The sequence below is a fragment of the Montipora foliosa genome, chromosome 1, assembly GCF_036669935.1.
Source record: "Montipora foliosa isolate CH-2021 chromosome 1, ASM3666993v2, whole genome shotgun sequence".
Classification (NCBI taxonomy): Eukaryota; Metazoa; Cnidaria; class Anthozoa; order Scleractinia; family Acroporidae; genus Montipora; species Montipora foliosa.
Window position 1 is genome coordinate 1,119,061 of NC_090869.1, and position 15,000 is coordinate 1,134,060.

Genomic DNA, 15,000 nt, shown 5'->3' on the forward strand with positions numbered 1-15,000 from the left:
CTGTTAAGTTAAAAAAGTGGAGTTCAAATAAATAGTCTTCCTCTTGAAATTACTACAAAAAATTTCGCCTATTGAGCAATCAACACAAATACTTTCGAAATGTGAAGAAAAACGAGAGCTGATTTTTTCACCGTTGTAGCACTCTAATAAAACTGCATCATGACGCCACTTGAAAGGGTGGAGGACCAAAATAAACGCACCCATCCAAAAAACGTTCATGGTGAGCATTTATTTTTCTGTGGGAGTGGTTGTGGAGGAAGCAGGGTTGTCGCAGTGAGGAGAGCAGTCGCTTTTCACCCATGTGACCCAAGTTGGAATCCAGGACTCCAGGTTATATGTGGTTGAGCTCGTTGAATGTCTCCTCTGCTACGGGAGGTTCTGGGTGCATCGGTTTCCCCTCTTATCAAAAGTAAACAATTGCTTTGTTTAACTTCAATCCGATATCATTTCATTTAAAGTAAATAAAGAATACCATTTGTGGCTATATGACTCTGGCACTTGAATAGGATTCCCATTATTTTATATTGGCGAATTTGCCATTGTAAATATGACCAGGCCGTATTAAATGAAAGGAAACCAATCAAATCAGTTTACTATTCTGTGTGATACTTAGAGCCATAACGATCCTCGACTTAAATGATGATTTACTTACCAACACGCTACTTTAAGTTCGGACGAATCTAAAAACGAGTTGTAAGGCCGAATATTCAGCAACTTGTGGCGTCTGAATGATTGCAAAACATCTTTGGCTCTGACGAAAAACGACATGGAAAAAGTTCATTTAGTTACATTGACACTTCTATGCAATGACATCTACATGTATTGAGCGTGCTGTTCGTGGAGAAATCTTTAAAGTGCTGCGATGATAAAAATATCGCTTCCTTGTTTTCTCCAGATTTTGAAAGTGTGATTCCTTAAAACTTAACTGGCAAAATTGTGAGCTTTGATTTTTAGCCAAAGGTTGTTTACTTTGAGTGTAAGTTTTGGATTTCACGGTCCGCCATTATTCACGTTCCAAACTGACCGATTGGACCTCAGAGGGTTGAGTTTAGGGAAACGTTATGTTCTTTACTCGCTTAAAATTTCAGCGTGTAAACGAAGCCATTATATATGAAAAACACGAGTTTAAAAAGTTCCCCGTGCTGCATATTAATTCAGCCGCGTACACACGCATTGCATTCTTAAACCATTGAGTCTTTCACGTCATTTTCGCCTCGATCCAGCTCTCTCAAGTTTTTTAAGTTAGTAATGGCAGACCTTTAAATTGAAAATTCCAGTTCAAATAAACAGATGTCTTTTTTAAATCAAGGCATAAAACTTGGGTCACTTACTGTTTGGTTAATATAGTTTTGAAATTCAAAGAAAAATAGAAATTGATTTTTGGTCATAGTAGCACTTTCCAAGTTCCAAGAGGAAAATTCTCAACAAATCGTGTTTTGTTTACTTTCAAAGAAAGTAAAACACAACCAACAGTTATTCGGTACTTTTCTGGATCAATTACCCGCTTACTTTCGGTGTTGAGCGACAGCGACAAGCGCATGCTGCGAGTCCAAAATTTTCACGTCCACAGAACCAAAGGCAGCGAATTCTTGAGCTAACTGAAATAGAAATCAAATTTTACAATGGATTTTACTTGAATGTCGACCAATCACAACATTGGCAAAGAAAACGATGAACCAATCAGAAGTCGAGGCAATTGCATGTAACGTGCCAAAGGCGCGAGAAAAATACACGCGTGCAAGTTGACACTCGTGATTGGTTTTCAGTTTTCTCCTTATCGGTTGAAAACGTGAGAATTTTTAGCCAATTTCGAGAATCCAGCGCGAATCTCAAGTGATATCCGCACTATAGACAATCATGGAACGCTTTACGCATTGGCTCACCAAGGAAACGTTCACAGGTGACCCCAACATTAGCGTAACACTTACCGTCCTCGCAACAAGAGGTTTGATTTTAAGCTTGGACGAGACGTAAAGCCATTGCGGACGAATGGAGGGAGGGTCGGGGCCACAAAGATTCTGAAAAAAAAAAGGACTTGACTGGTTTAATCGATTAGAATTCTCCAAAGAGAAAGCAAAACTAAAGTAAAAAGTTGCAAGAGGACAAAAAAGAGCAAACCACCCAGAGTTTACTTGTAAGTAAACATCCTTTTTGTGGCATAAAGACAGCGTAGTGCGTTGGGGCGCAGGATTTGTATGGGAATGTCCCGAGTTCAATGCCAATGGCTGGCTCTCTTACGCTTTTTTAGAAAACCAGCTAGTTGCCCTCTGCCTTTTTTGGGCTTATTTCAGTATTTTAAGTCCATATTCTCCATCAGTCTGACGCTGGTACCTGACTAACAAGACGCCGCAGGGGTTGCCCCTAGAAACAATGCGACGTTAGAGTTGGGCATTGAAGCCTCAACCGTGGTGAACGACCCAGCAAATAGCCCGACTTCTGGTTGTATTTTGGTTTCCGTGGTCTCATTTGCACAGGAGTCCTTCACGCTAATCCAGCCGGGTTGACCACATGCTGTCAGACAGAACACAATACCGTGAAATCCGTGCCCTACTCTTCGTGAACCATGGGTGCATGAGTTTTTTCGCGTCACAAGTTGTTTACAGAAAGGGTAGTGAACCGGGGCCCGTGGCTTACAGTCCCGACTGAGTCCACGCCCAAAACAGAACATACTCGAGATGATAGTACGGTTAAGGCCAGCATCGCTCTCGAAATAGAGTTTACCCTCAATGCAAAATTCAATGGGATAAACGGAGTAACGTACCACGTGCTGGACGGTTGCTCTGCTCAGTTGAACGAGATTCTCGAATTGCTTCAGAACGCGAAGGAATTTTGAAAAGGGGACAGGCCCTTCTATTCTCCTTCTGTAGGTAAAGAACAAAAACAGGACAAGTGAGTGATTTAATTAGAAAGTCTGAAGAATGTGACTGAGTCGATGTCTAGTGAGCAATGAACTTGTTTCCCACTGAGCTTGTTATAGGACAAACGCACCCTCAATAGAAGACCCAGGGCCAGTTAGTCGGAGTCTTGTCTCGCTCATTCCGATTCTGATCTTGACTTTGTCTCCCAATTTTGTCTGAGGGTCACATGATCTCCAAGGATAAGACAGACCCAACCGCCTTAATCTTTCGTGATAGTATTTTTGAGGCAAGCTTTATAAGTCCCATCAATTAGTGGTGTTAAAATACAACAAGTCATATCCCTTTAGAGCGGTTTTCAATTGATCGTCGGAAAAAATACTATAGTAATTATTTCGACCAATCACAGCAGGTGCAAACAGGGCAATGAACCAATCCAAATTCTTAGCAATTCCATGTAACTTGCTCAAAGCGCGGGAAAAATCGCGCGTGTAAGTTGCGATTGGTTTTGGTTTTCCTTCACATTGGTTGATAAAATGGCGCGATCTTGCAATCGCGTAATTACTTTCCAGTCTTTGAAAACTTCTCTATACTTGTACTGAATGAGTGGGTAACTGCTTCAAATGAAATGAAGAAATGTACCTGTCGCTGGAGACTCGGCGATACTCGGAAAAAACCCCGAGTGCTCCTTTGCAGAAGTCGAACCTACGACCTTCCGATTACCAGTCCGTACTATTTACTAGTGCCTCTAAACTAGTACTCAGTCGGAAGGTCATCGGTTCGATTCCTGCGAAGGAGCATTCGGATTTTTTCCGAGTATCCCCGAGTGGCCATCAAAAAATAAATCTCTTCACTTTATGTTGTTTATTAATATCCTTACTTTGATGATTTGAAGGCCAGAATGTGCGCCATCCTTAGAAACACTGATTAAAGAAATGGTTAAATGAATGCAATGGTCAATTTTGAAGGTTAGAGAGAAGATAGGAGAACACTCGAAAAAACGAATACGTCTTACGGTACGGAAAAAACGTCAGTGACAGAAAACTGTGTTTCGCTCCTTGTTGCTGCATCACGCGAAGGATTGGTTTAAGGAGTGAACGCAAGACAAATGGCTCGCGTTTCAAAACTCCAAAAAATACCATGTTCGAACACTACCGTATTTACTAAGGAAAAAATCTTCAGGAAAGGACATTGCGGTGCTTTTGAATTTCAAGAGATACCTCTGGCTAATTGGAACAAAAAAAAAATACACCGATCGAAGTTGGGAATATGAAAACGGAGGACCTGTTAGATAAAAATTTCGCGGAAACGTTCGAAAATGTACTACAATTCAAAATACCAACCAAAACCGGAAAGGAAGGAGTCATAGCCTGCCTCGTGAGATAGCTTCTCTTCAACTACAACGAAAAGAAAATAACACATCGTTAGGGTATCACTAGTACACACTCTCCTTCAGTCCAAATTTTGGAAAGAGTAACAAGTTCTTCAACAAGGCACGAAACCGTCCCTATCATGATGATCCCGACGGATGTACCGCTTGAAGGGGAAATCGCCGGAAAAGAAGCATACTATATAGGTAGGTGATCCAATTGCCGTTATTTATCCCCGTGGTTAATTAATAATTATCAACTTGACGTTTGCGGGGCCGCCTGTATGGGAAAGATACCACTTACATCAGCATAACACCACAAGGAAAGAGATTGCTTTACTGGAGATAGCTGGATGTTGGAGACACGGGAAAGTGCAAACGGCAGCTTGCTGCGTGCTTGCCATAGATTCCCGATAATAAATTCTCTCATTCTATCTTGTCTTATTTTTATGGATGGTTCTCTGAAGTTGAAAAGTTCAAAAAACGAAAATTTGCAATTTTCATGACGTTTTCGTTTACGCGCCGTCCGAGATCTTTAAGGTCTACCTTCAGCCGACAGGCATTGCGTCACGTGGAAATCCCGCCAAAGCTGAAATTCATCCAATTAGATCGCTACGATAAGCAACGCGAATTTCCTTAACAAAAACAAATGGTCGAAAACTAAAGCCTGTCGGTTAAGGTCCCTGTTTGGAAAGCCTGCTCGACTTTAAATAGCTACCAAATACTGACAAAAGTCCAGTTGGTTGTTACAGCGAGGTTATACAGAAGCAGGATTGATATACAGGTTCCTGTAAATCAAGCGCCCTAATGCCACTGGCAAACACTACCTTCATTTCTTCAAGAACTTGCGCGATAGCAAAGAAAACAACTGCTGCCAGTGTTATAATGATATTGATTTGACCTTTAGTCATAACCATACAAAGAGGAACAGCACAAACTGAATAGTGATGTATACTTACGGTATCTGAAGCATTTTTCGTCCAACGGAATTGAGGGCGCAAATAGCGCAAAGAACTGAGCATCGTTGCTACAACCGAGAAACGGAAATGCATGACATCAGTTGGCTTCTAGTTAGATTGACTTGCGATTCACACGTTTCCCCACTCTCGCGCCACCCAATAATGAAACACTGATTTCCGCCTCCAAACAAAACATCCCAGTTGGGATTCTTAAAGAACTGTTGTGTTTGTGTGGATAATTTGTCTCATTGGCAGGCCCAGAAATGCCACTGAATAGGGTGGTCAGTGTATATGTTGTAATTCAATTTTGACCTCTGGTTTAAATTTTTGTGAATCACCAATCATATTGCACTGAATCGTTTTCCTCGAGTTTTGACTTCTTTCTGTAAACACACCATCTTAATGAAATGGTGGAAGGAGTCGAGTAAAAGAAGGGGACAGTGTGTATTTCAACCCAGCCAGAAAGACTATCTTTACCAGCTTAACACAACTAAGCACAGCATTCCAGTTTATCTTCAAGGAGGGGGTGGCATGGATGAAACCCCCTAGAGATAACGACAGTCACTGTCACTGGAGTAAAACAGCTCTGGTTACAAGTGCATTACTTTAAAACTGCAGACAAACCTTACCTTGATAATGCAGCATGAAGTTTTTCTAAGTTTGTATCGTCAAAGAAATTGCATTGTGATAAAGCCTTTGAAAAAATACGAAATCAGCTTGTTGGTGAGTGTTCATTATCATTTGATTGTAAAAAGATACAAGCAGATCTTGATGATATCGAGTCAAGAATGGCCCTCTTCCCCTAACCCCCAACTTTAACACTTCTTGTGTCTATAGAAACACCGCGTTCAGAGATAACTGCACACCGGTGGCCCAGTTGGTTGAGCCTCGGGCTTCCACGCGGGCGTGGAATTGTGGCTATTGAGGCAATAGCCACAAACTAGTCTTTGAACTCTTAGACTACAAGCAGTCACGCTTTTTCGCCGCTTTGTTTGCGAAGCGCGAGGCGAAAAGGAAACAGGCGTACATATACTCCCTCATGTCCAGCTTTTGCGTGACCATTTTTTTCTCCCGCCTGTTTTCCTTTTTGCCTATTTCCACGAACAAAGCGGCGAAGGAGGGATTGCTAGTAGTGTAGAGGCCCTCCCAGCGGGGGGTGGGGGGGGGGGGTCGTTGTTTCCTTGTTCCCTTTAAATATATGCTTGTGTTCCCTTGTTTTCCAAATTACTCTCAAACTTGTTCCCAGCTTTTTGATCCCTAAAATTGCTTTATATTGTTTTAGTGCTCTTGTTCCCTAAAATATTTCGACATTGTTCCCCAGCTCCCCAATTCAATTATAGTCATGTTCTATTGTTCCCCAAAACCTCTGGGAGGCCCTCTCTATAGAACTCTTCATGTAACAGTACGGTATAATTTATTTTGGCCAAAGCGAAAAACCTCACCGGATTTTTTCGCATTTCAAAGGCGATGAACTTTGTGTCATATATCAATGGGAATAGCTTGCTGATTTCCAATTTGAAGTCTTTGAAACTTTCTGTTAGAAAAAACAATTCCAAAAATGAAAGACGTTACAATGATGCAAAAACAAATAACATAATTAAAATGCATTCTCGGCAAAAGTTGCTGGGAGATAACTAAGTTTCTTCTAGCAATTGATCAATGGTTTGAAGCTTGGGACATCAGGACAAATCATTAAACTTGTTAAAATGATGCGAGACCATTCAGGAGAGCGCTGTTTTTAGATGGACTGTGTTTGACATTACAAGCAGAAGTCATCTCTCAAATTCAACCACCGTAAACACATTTTTTGCGGTGTAGCTCCCAAACTGGCTGTATAACTGTTTGCCTTTACATGTAACAGGAGAAGAAGGGAGGGGAGGGGAGGGGAAGGAGTGGGGGGGGGGGGGGGTGTTGCATACATGCCCCAGTCATTGCAAAATAGGTTATGGCTCGATTTACAAATACAATTATTGTTTTCCGTATTTTTGTGACAATTTTGTTGACTGTCTCAAGGAATTTTCTCCCTCACTGTAGGTCTGTTGATTGATTTGGTGCAGACTGCGAATTTATTGTTGGCTCTTGTCACCGTATGGGTTGGCCTCATTGTTACAATGTTGTTCTCTTCCTTAACATACAAAATAAAGACCAAGCATTTTCAACTATTTAAATATCTTTAAATTTAAACAGGTGATATGACAAATAATAATGCAATCTGTGCTACTTCAAACTCTACAGGCGGTTAGAATTTCCCATTGATTTATAGCTTTGATATGATTTCATTTGATTTAAAGCCTCCTCATGTAGCAGAACACTTGTTTGCGGAGACTTATTACTTAAGTCTTCATCATCATCATTATTTTCCACTAATTTATTGGAAGTGGATTATGCAGCAACAAATTTGTTACCTGGTAAAGGTTTGTAAAACTTTTCGTAAGTCAGCATCAAGTCTGTTAAAACATTGTGTCCTACAAGTGGCTAATATGAACAAAAACAAAGTCACACACACAACTTTGAGACAAGTTTCAAACAAAAAACATCCTGTAATGCAACCAGATATGTCCAGAAATGAACATAATCAGAGGCACGGTGATTTGGTAAGAGTTACAAAGAGGCATTACTAAACCACGAAACAGTGAAATAAGCACCAAAACACCATGTACTGTACATTGAATACTAACCGACAAAGATTGGATTTGAGGTTAAATGGCGTTTTAGGCCTAAAACGTTATTGCTTCTAATTCACTGAATAACGTTTTAGATCTCAAATCCAACCTTTGTTGGTTAGTATTCAATGTATGGTGGGGTCATACATAGTGTTTTGGTGCTTTGTTTCGCTGTTTCGTTGTTTAGTAATGTCCGTTACAAAGTGTCCCCTTGCCCTTTTCGCCAGCCTCAACATCACTCGTATCTGCATGGGAATACTGACAATTAACATCAAAAAGAGTCCGCTAAACTCCAGTCCTCAATGAAAGAGAAACATCTGCATATATATTCACTAAAAAGCAAGAGTAACCCTCACACTTCTCTTATTTTGCTAGAAATAGGTAGCAAATGCTAAGACTAATAGGGACACTTCAATGTTGGATATCAAAATCGGGCATACATTTTTTGACATACTACTGTAGGAGCTTAGTGAATAAGACAGGCCAAACATAATAGTATTACTTAGGGAAAACAAGACACACATAAATCAGTTTTAAAAAATACTACCTTTTTGCAAGCAGTTAAAACTTGAAAAATTCTTGAAAAACCAACCATGGCTTGCAATGTTCTGCAGAACAAAAGTGAAAAGTAAATAATTATTAAGGATAAAACTGATTAGTAATTAAGCCACATACATGTAATTGCCATTCTAGTGAGATGGTAACACTTCAAGGTTTAAATGCAGTATGGACTTTCTTACTTAAAAATGTCTTTGTCTTGCAAGAAAGTCTACCATAATAATTATCATTATATTCTCCCACTTTGTTTAATCTGGTGGACTACTTTCTAAGTGTATCCCTTCTTCAGCCAAATTAACGTTTGCCTACTTTCCTTACATCGTGTATTCAACCAAATCAGAGATGCTTTTTGGTGAGTTATGAAAAAAAATTACACCTTTGTTGATCACACATACTTCTCTTGTTCTTGAGAGAGATGATCACTGTTACCATCTGGATTACATCCATTAACTGTGGGTAATTTTGTTACAGTCAACTAAAAAATAAAAAATCACACAAGCCCTTAACTTTAAGAGTTTACAATATTTTGTAAAGAGAAATAATTAATTTCACTGACCATTACAGTAATGCAAAGCATACTGTCTTTTTTCAATTACGACAATGACGATCATGACGATGACGATGACGATGAGGTTTACATTGACGATGACGTTGACGGTGAGAATGATTATGACCTTAAAAGAACCAGGTTGGGCTCAGTGGGAAGCCCAACCTGTCACTTGATTTGTTGGTCAGGTGTGCGGCTTTGTAGAGTTCCACAACTGCAACCCATCTCTTACCTGGAACACTGACTAATTGAGTACTTGACCAAAAATAATGCGTTAAATGATCATATGGCGAAAATGGAGGATGTTTGACACTTCTGTTTCCTTTTTGATCCCAGCAGACTTACATGTATTAGTTATTTACAAAATAAGGAGACAATATTTAACCTTGGACTGGTTCAAAACACGACACTTTATTCCTGTAAACCTTCTTTTCAGTTCTTCGAGAAAAAGATATTGAGCTTGACCTAAAAAGCAGACCGAAAAATAATTTAAAATGACAGCCACTGGCCCACATACATGTACAAAATTATTATTGTTATTGTTATTGTTATTGTTATTGTTATTGTTATTGTTATTGTTATTGTTATTACTATTATTATTATTATTATTGCTTTAGGTTTTATTTGAAAAGTACTTATACATGAACATGCACCGTTCTATAACTTCAGAGGGTATGTACTTATGGTAACTCTCAAATAGTGAATGTCCTATGACTGCAGGCCATACGCTACCCAGTACAGCCTGCTGAATTAAAAAGCATTTTTGTCTTGTTTGATACAGAGATCTTGCTTACCTTATTTTCACAAGCAATTAAATACCCTACATTTTCATGAGCAGTAATACTCTTAAAGTTACTGCTCCTCTTTTTCAGTTTAATTCACTGATGAAAAATTTAGCTTGGAAAAATGCAGGCTGTTACTTAGAGTACTCCCCTAAATTCTGTCAGTAAGAGGTATCTAATATTTTGGCTACATTACTCACAACTGCCAGGACGTAACTCAATTTCATCTCCATCTTGTGCAGACAAAAGCCATTCTTCTAAATTCGCACAACTGTCTACAATATTCTCATCTATTATCCTACAATTTGAGGCAGAAAAGAAATGATAGATGTCACAAAGTCAAAAAATACCAGCTGAATGAGTGTAACAAACACTCTCTCAGTTGACCTTTACATTTGTACATTCAGTAGTAGATGACTGAGTTTGAAATGGTGTTTCTAAAACGAGTGTAAGGGTAAGACCAAGGGTGAGGGTAAGGGTAAGGATACGAATACAAAAAGTATCCTAAACATGCATAAAAGCTAACCTTAGGCCTAATTAGGCCTAAACAAAAGTTTAAGGTTAGCTTTTATGCATTTTTAGGATACTTTCTGTATTCGTATCCTTACCCTTACCCTGACCCTTGGTCTTACCCTTACCCTCGTTTTAGAAACCCCGAGGTTGAAAGGTAAGGAAAATGTGATTTCTGCAGCGCTAACCATAAGTGCTGTTAATCAGCCAGCAAAGCAAAGTAGTGTTTACCATTAGTCAGCTACATTTGTACATTATTGACAACCATACTGTTTGTTGGTGTTGGGTCACCAGGACCAGTGCTGGTCTTGGTTGAACAAAATACACGGTACTTGTCCATCACAGAGCACTAGGCATAAAGTCACTTGAAACATACTGGACCCACCCTCAAGATGAGATTGCCCCCTTTCTCCATTAGAGATAAATCTAGGATAAAGTCTGCACCATCAAGCACATGTAAGTTGGGTGAATGAGTTGCATGTTTCAGTATGGAATGATTTTCCAGTGGAGCTGTCTCACTTGACTTATCATGACTTTTCGACCACCAAATTAAGTACAGTTGTATTCAAAGCTTTTGACTTATCATTATTATTGTTGTTTGAGACCATACCATGGGGAAGGTTTTGAATGGATTGCATACATGTTTATTGTTAATGTAAAATGTAATTTACCTCAAAGTTTGGGACTGGAAACTTGTGTACAAATCACCATTTTGATGATATTTGCAGAGCAGAGTAGCCTGAAAGGTATTTGAAAACAAATCTCAGGGACAGGGTCATAGCCAGTATGAAGCAAACCGAGGCACTTGCCTCACTCATTTATGGTTTTTTAAAGTAGCGTGATTCCAGTGTTGTCTTTTAAAATAATGTACTCATCATAAACATTTAAAATACCTACGAAGAGAATTTAACCATGGACATTGCCTAAGTCATAATAATTATTTGTTTCTAGCTACGGCCTTGAGGGGGCTTCAATATAATTTGAAGTTTGTGCCTGGGTTAATTAGAGTAACCGACTGTTATCATTGACAATTATTGAACTTTAATCTTAGGTTTAAAGGAATCTGTCTTTAATTTACTTCAATGAACGAAATGATGTATGAAATGAACCATACATTGAACTGCACATCTGAAATCAAGTCAAGGTTTTATCCTCGCAGTTGATTTCATATTTGCAGTTCAATTATGACTCATTTCATAATCATTTCGCTCATTGATTTATTCATAACGGAAACATTTAAACCCATAAAATTTAATGACCAGCTCCCAACATCAGTGGCTTCATAGCTCGGTTGGTTAGAGCGCTGCACTGGTATTGTGTGGTCATGCATTCAAACCCCATTGAAATCCTGAGTTTTTTGGGCTTCTCTACGCAATTGCTTAAATTGCATTCATAACTGCGAGGATCATAGCTCTACTTGATTTTATATCCACAGTTCAATATACATGTATGATTCATTTCAAATAATTATTGTTTCATTCACTGATTCATTCATAACGGGAACTTTTGAACCCACAAATGACCAGCTCCCAACATCAGTGGCTTCATAGCCCAGTTGGTTAGAGTGTCGCACCAGAATCGCAAGGAGCAATTTGGTGAAAAAAGTAGCTGACTTCTCTGATTAAAGTAGCCGATGCTTTTCATTGGTTGTCCGTGCTTAATGAAACCACTGAATCTTTTAATGTATGAGAGAATAATAATAATAATTATTATTATTATTTTCTTAGTGTTTTTAGTGAAAACTGCACTAGCAAATTCGCTTTTCAAAGTGTTCCTCTTCCTTCCTCATCATGGCTGCAGCAGATGAGATGTATAATAATACGATCAGACAAAATGATAATAACATTATTATTAAATTTTTATCAAGTGACAGTCCTCCAAAAATGATGTAGACTCACGGAGCATTTACCCCTGTACCAACTATCGCCCGACTATCGATCGACTGTCGACCAATATGTCGACCGACACCTAGCTACAGTAAACATGATCCAACGGGTTAATGACAGATTTCACTTACTATTAAAAGCCATCACAATTTGACAACCTGTTCTGTTTACAATGTAAGTACAGCTGTACATGTACTGTAGCTTAATTGTACCAGTTTGTGACCATACCATTAAACATAGTTAAACGAAAGGTTCTAACCAAATACATGTATCATGCAACAATGCTTGTATCTCTCAACATAAATACACTTTAACTTTACTGAAAATTTAACTCATGCTCAACATGGTAGTTGTATCACATGATTTATTAATTCATACCTGGTCTTCATTCAGATAAGGAACTCCACTGTATATGAACTGCCAAGAGAACAAAGAGTTTTAACAACCTTACAACGCCCATCGTCATCACCTGGCTTGCCACTGATTGCCAGGGCCTTGCATGCAGCCAATCAGGGATTTGCATTGCTGGCTATAGTATCCCTCATAATCAAATAAAATTAATAATTAACCCATTTGACTCCCAGGGATGAGTAAAATCGTCTGGCGTTAGACAGAGTAAAATACTAAGTCTGGCCGGTTTAGGCCGGTTTGGACGTCAAAGGGTTAATGGGGACATAGCTTTTCAGTGAGTGATTAAATAAATGAATAAATAAGTGCTGTTAAGAAAAGTGGAAGGAGGACAGCCCCAGCTCAGATGGCCTCAAGTTAGCTACCGAAAAGGATGAGCCATTTTGCGGGCACCAATAAATTATGTTGGCAGTAGCAGTGACCAGAAAAAGGAAAGTACAGGAAATAAGTTTAGTGCAAAATTTATGTACTTGTATAAATCTTAAGACATACAAATAATAATTATTATGATGGTTATAACTAAATTACTATAATATTTGTGTTATCCACATCACAAGTGTGTCAGTCTATAACTAACCTGTTAGACATTAACATCGCGACAGTAGGCTTTTTTAAATAATTATTATTACCTTGTTAAAATCAAAGTTATGCTGGCACAAAAACTCCAGGCTAGAGGCCTGCAAAAAGTAAAATAAATCAACATCACTTTAAGTCTGAAAGAATGGAATGAAACTACTTGCTACTGCTTAGTACTGCAAGTATGTCATCAGGTAAAAGGAATATCAAGTTTCTACATAAAGCTTGTAATTAGAATGTCTTGAAAACAGGATTGTTATGACTGGCATTTTTTGTTACCAGTATTTTGTAATCAAATTATAACTGAAACAAGGAACAGCAATCTGTGATGGTTTTTTTCTGATTATAGACTGATTTGCTTTGAACCAAAAGGACATTACTTTATGGCAGGTAGAAAAGACAGGTCAATGTGTCTCAGCTCACTGGTCTCAGGTCAAAAATACAAATAAAATTGCATTTTAAGAACTTACACTCACAGTGAAGAGTGCTGACAACAACTTTTGTATAATTTTTATTGTTTCATTTCCGAGTAAATCTTAGTCACAACTAAAATGCAGATGCTTTCAGGTCCATTGGCGCCACAACTGTTATTTGGCGTTCCATTTGGAGGAGATGAGAGAACAGTACAAGGACCTGGAACGAGGCTCTGAGCAAAGGAGGCTAACATAGCAGAAGACAAAGATATCATAATGATTGTGTCTGAGGTAAGAAAACAGCACTTTCTATCAAGCTGCTTGTAATACCAAGACACTGATGAAGTGAAAAATACTATCACCAAGTATCCAAACACACATGAGGAATTCCCCTTTTTAGGCCCCCCTCAGAGCCTTGTTCCAGGCCTTTGTAATGGCCCCTCAGCCCCTCCAAATGGGATGCCAAAGAACAGTTGTGGCCCCAATGAACTGGAAAGTATCTGAATCCTAGTTGCAACTAAGATTTACTTGGAAAGGAAACAAAATACAAATGATGGAAGGGGGGGGGGGGTAAGAGGGGGGGCAATTCAAGTTGATATGGGCACTCCTCACCGACAGTGTACCTGCAGATTATAATTCAAAGGTTTGCCTCTTAACAATAATTTCTTAATCAGATACTGTAGTCTCTCTGTAGCTTTGAGCAGGTTGTCAATGGAAAATTGACTATTAAGATTTTACATACCTGACTAAGAAATCTGCAATCTATGGGCCCAAAAGAATGAGGATATAAAAAGAAATTGAATGCATGAGCAATGTATCTGTTGGGAAAAAACATTTTATCATAATTATTATAACTAAATGTAACGAAGCACCTTTAATCAGGAGTCAATGGGTTAAACATAAAGAAATTGAATTGACTCCACCGATTGGGATACAAAAGTCCAAGTCTAGAGTAAGTGCACATACGTTATACAAGTTTTTGTTACTTGGTTTGACACATAGAGGATGTCATAAAATCTTCTGTGGTAACCTACTTGTTGGGATCTTCTTCCAACTGAACAAAAGCTGTTAATCCTAAGGCAAAAAACAACGTACTGAGATTGAAGAATCTTACTGTAATTTTGTTTTCCAAAAGCATCACTACTTCTGTAACAACAAAATTTAAAATTTAATTTGTGAAAAGTAAGAGATTGACATCATACCAAACTGGCTAATAAGGAACTGGGAGGCAGTTTTCTTTAGTTTCTTGTAGCGTGTTTCTGGATCATCAAACAGGCTAGGAAAAGACAGTTGACTTTGAAATGACTAATGACTACTATACACTGTAGGATAGTAATATTTTTTTAATAATCAGTTATCCAATACAGTTCACAAAACAACAAGAGTAAAATAATATTAATAATACTACTAATAATAATAATAATTATTATTATTATTATTATTATTATATAATCATTTTATTTGCATAATAAAA

General features: G+C 38.4%; 1 protein-coding gene across 1 annotated transcript in view; it reads right to left on the reverse strand.

Annotated features, from left to right (window-relative positions):
- Positions 1 to 15,000, reverse strand: part of LOC137973925 (poly(A)-specific ribonuclease PNLDC1-like) — a 21,127-nt gene that overhangs the window by 3,125 nt on the left and 3,002 nt on the right. Inside the window, exons 3-22 of the mRNA XM_068820825.1 lie at positions 14,729 to 14,802; positions 14,561 to 14,600; positions 14,269 to 14,344; positions 13,167 to 13,214; positions 12,508 to 12,546; positions 10,915 to 10,982; positions 9,934 to 10,031; positions 9,337 to 9,416; positions 8,800 to 8,879; positions 8,394 to 8,454; positions 7,589 to 7,658; positions 6,626 to 6,717; positions 5,813 to 5,877; positions 5,184 to 5,251; positions 4,199 to 4,252; positions 3,736 to 3,778; positions 2,762 to 2,861; positions 1,929 to 2,018; positions 1,510 to 1,598; positions 653 to 751 (exon numbers count right to left, since the gene is read on the reverse strand). Of these exons, the coding sequence (XP_068676926.1) occupies positions 653 to 751; positions 1,510 to 1,598; positions 1,929 to 2,018; positions 2,762 to 2,861; positions 3,736 to 3,778; positions 4,199 to 4,252; positions 5,184 to 5,251; positions 5,813 to 5,877; positions 6,626 to 6,717; positions 7,589 to 7,658; positions 8,394 to 8,454; positions 8,800 to 8,879; positions 9,337 to 9,416; positions 9,934 to 10,031; positions 10,915 to 10,982; positions 12,508 to 12,546; positions 13,167 to 13,214; positions 14,269 to 14,344; positions 14,561 to 14,600; positions 14,729 to 14,802 (1,434 nt within the window). The remainder of the gene's footprint in view (positions 1 to 652; positions 752 to 1,509; positions 1,599 to 1,928; positions 2,019 to 2,761; positions 2,862 to 3,735; positions 3,779 to 4,198; positions 4,253 to 5,183; positions 5,252 to 5,812; positions 5,878 to 6,625; positions 6,718 to 7,588; positions 7,659 to 8,393; positions 8,455 to 8,799; positions 8,880 to 9,336; positions 9,417 to 9,933; positions 10,032 to 10,914; positions 10,983 to 12,507; positions 12,547 to 13,166; positions 13,215 to 14,268; positions 14,345 to 14,560; positions 14,601 to 14,728; positions 14,803 to 15,000) is intronic.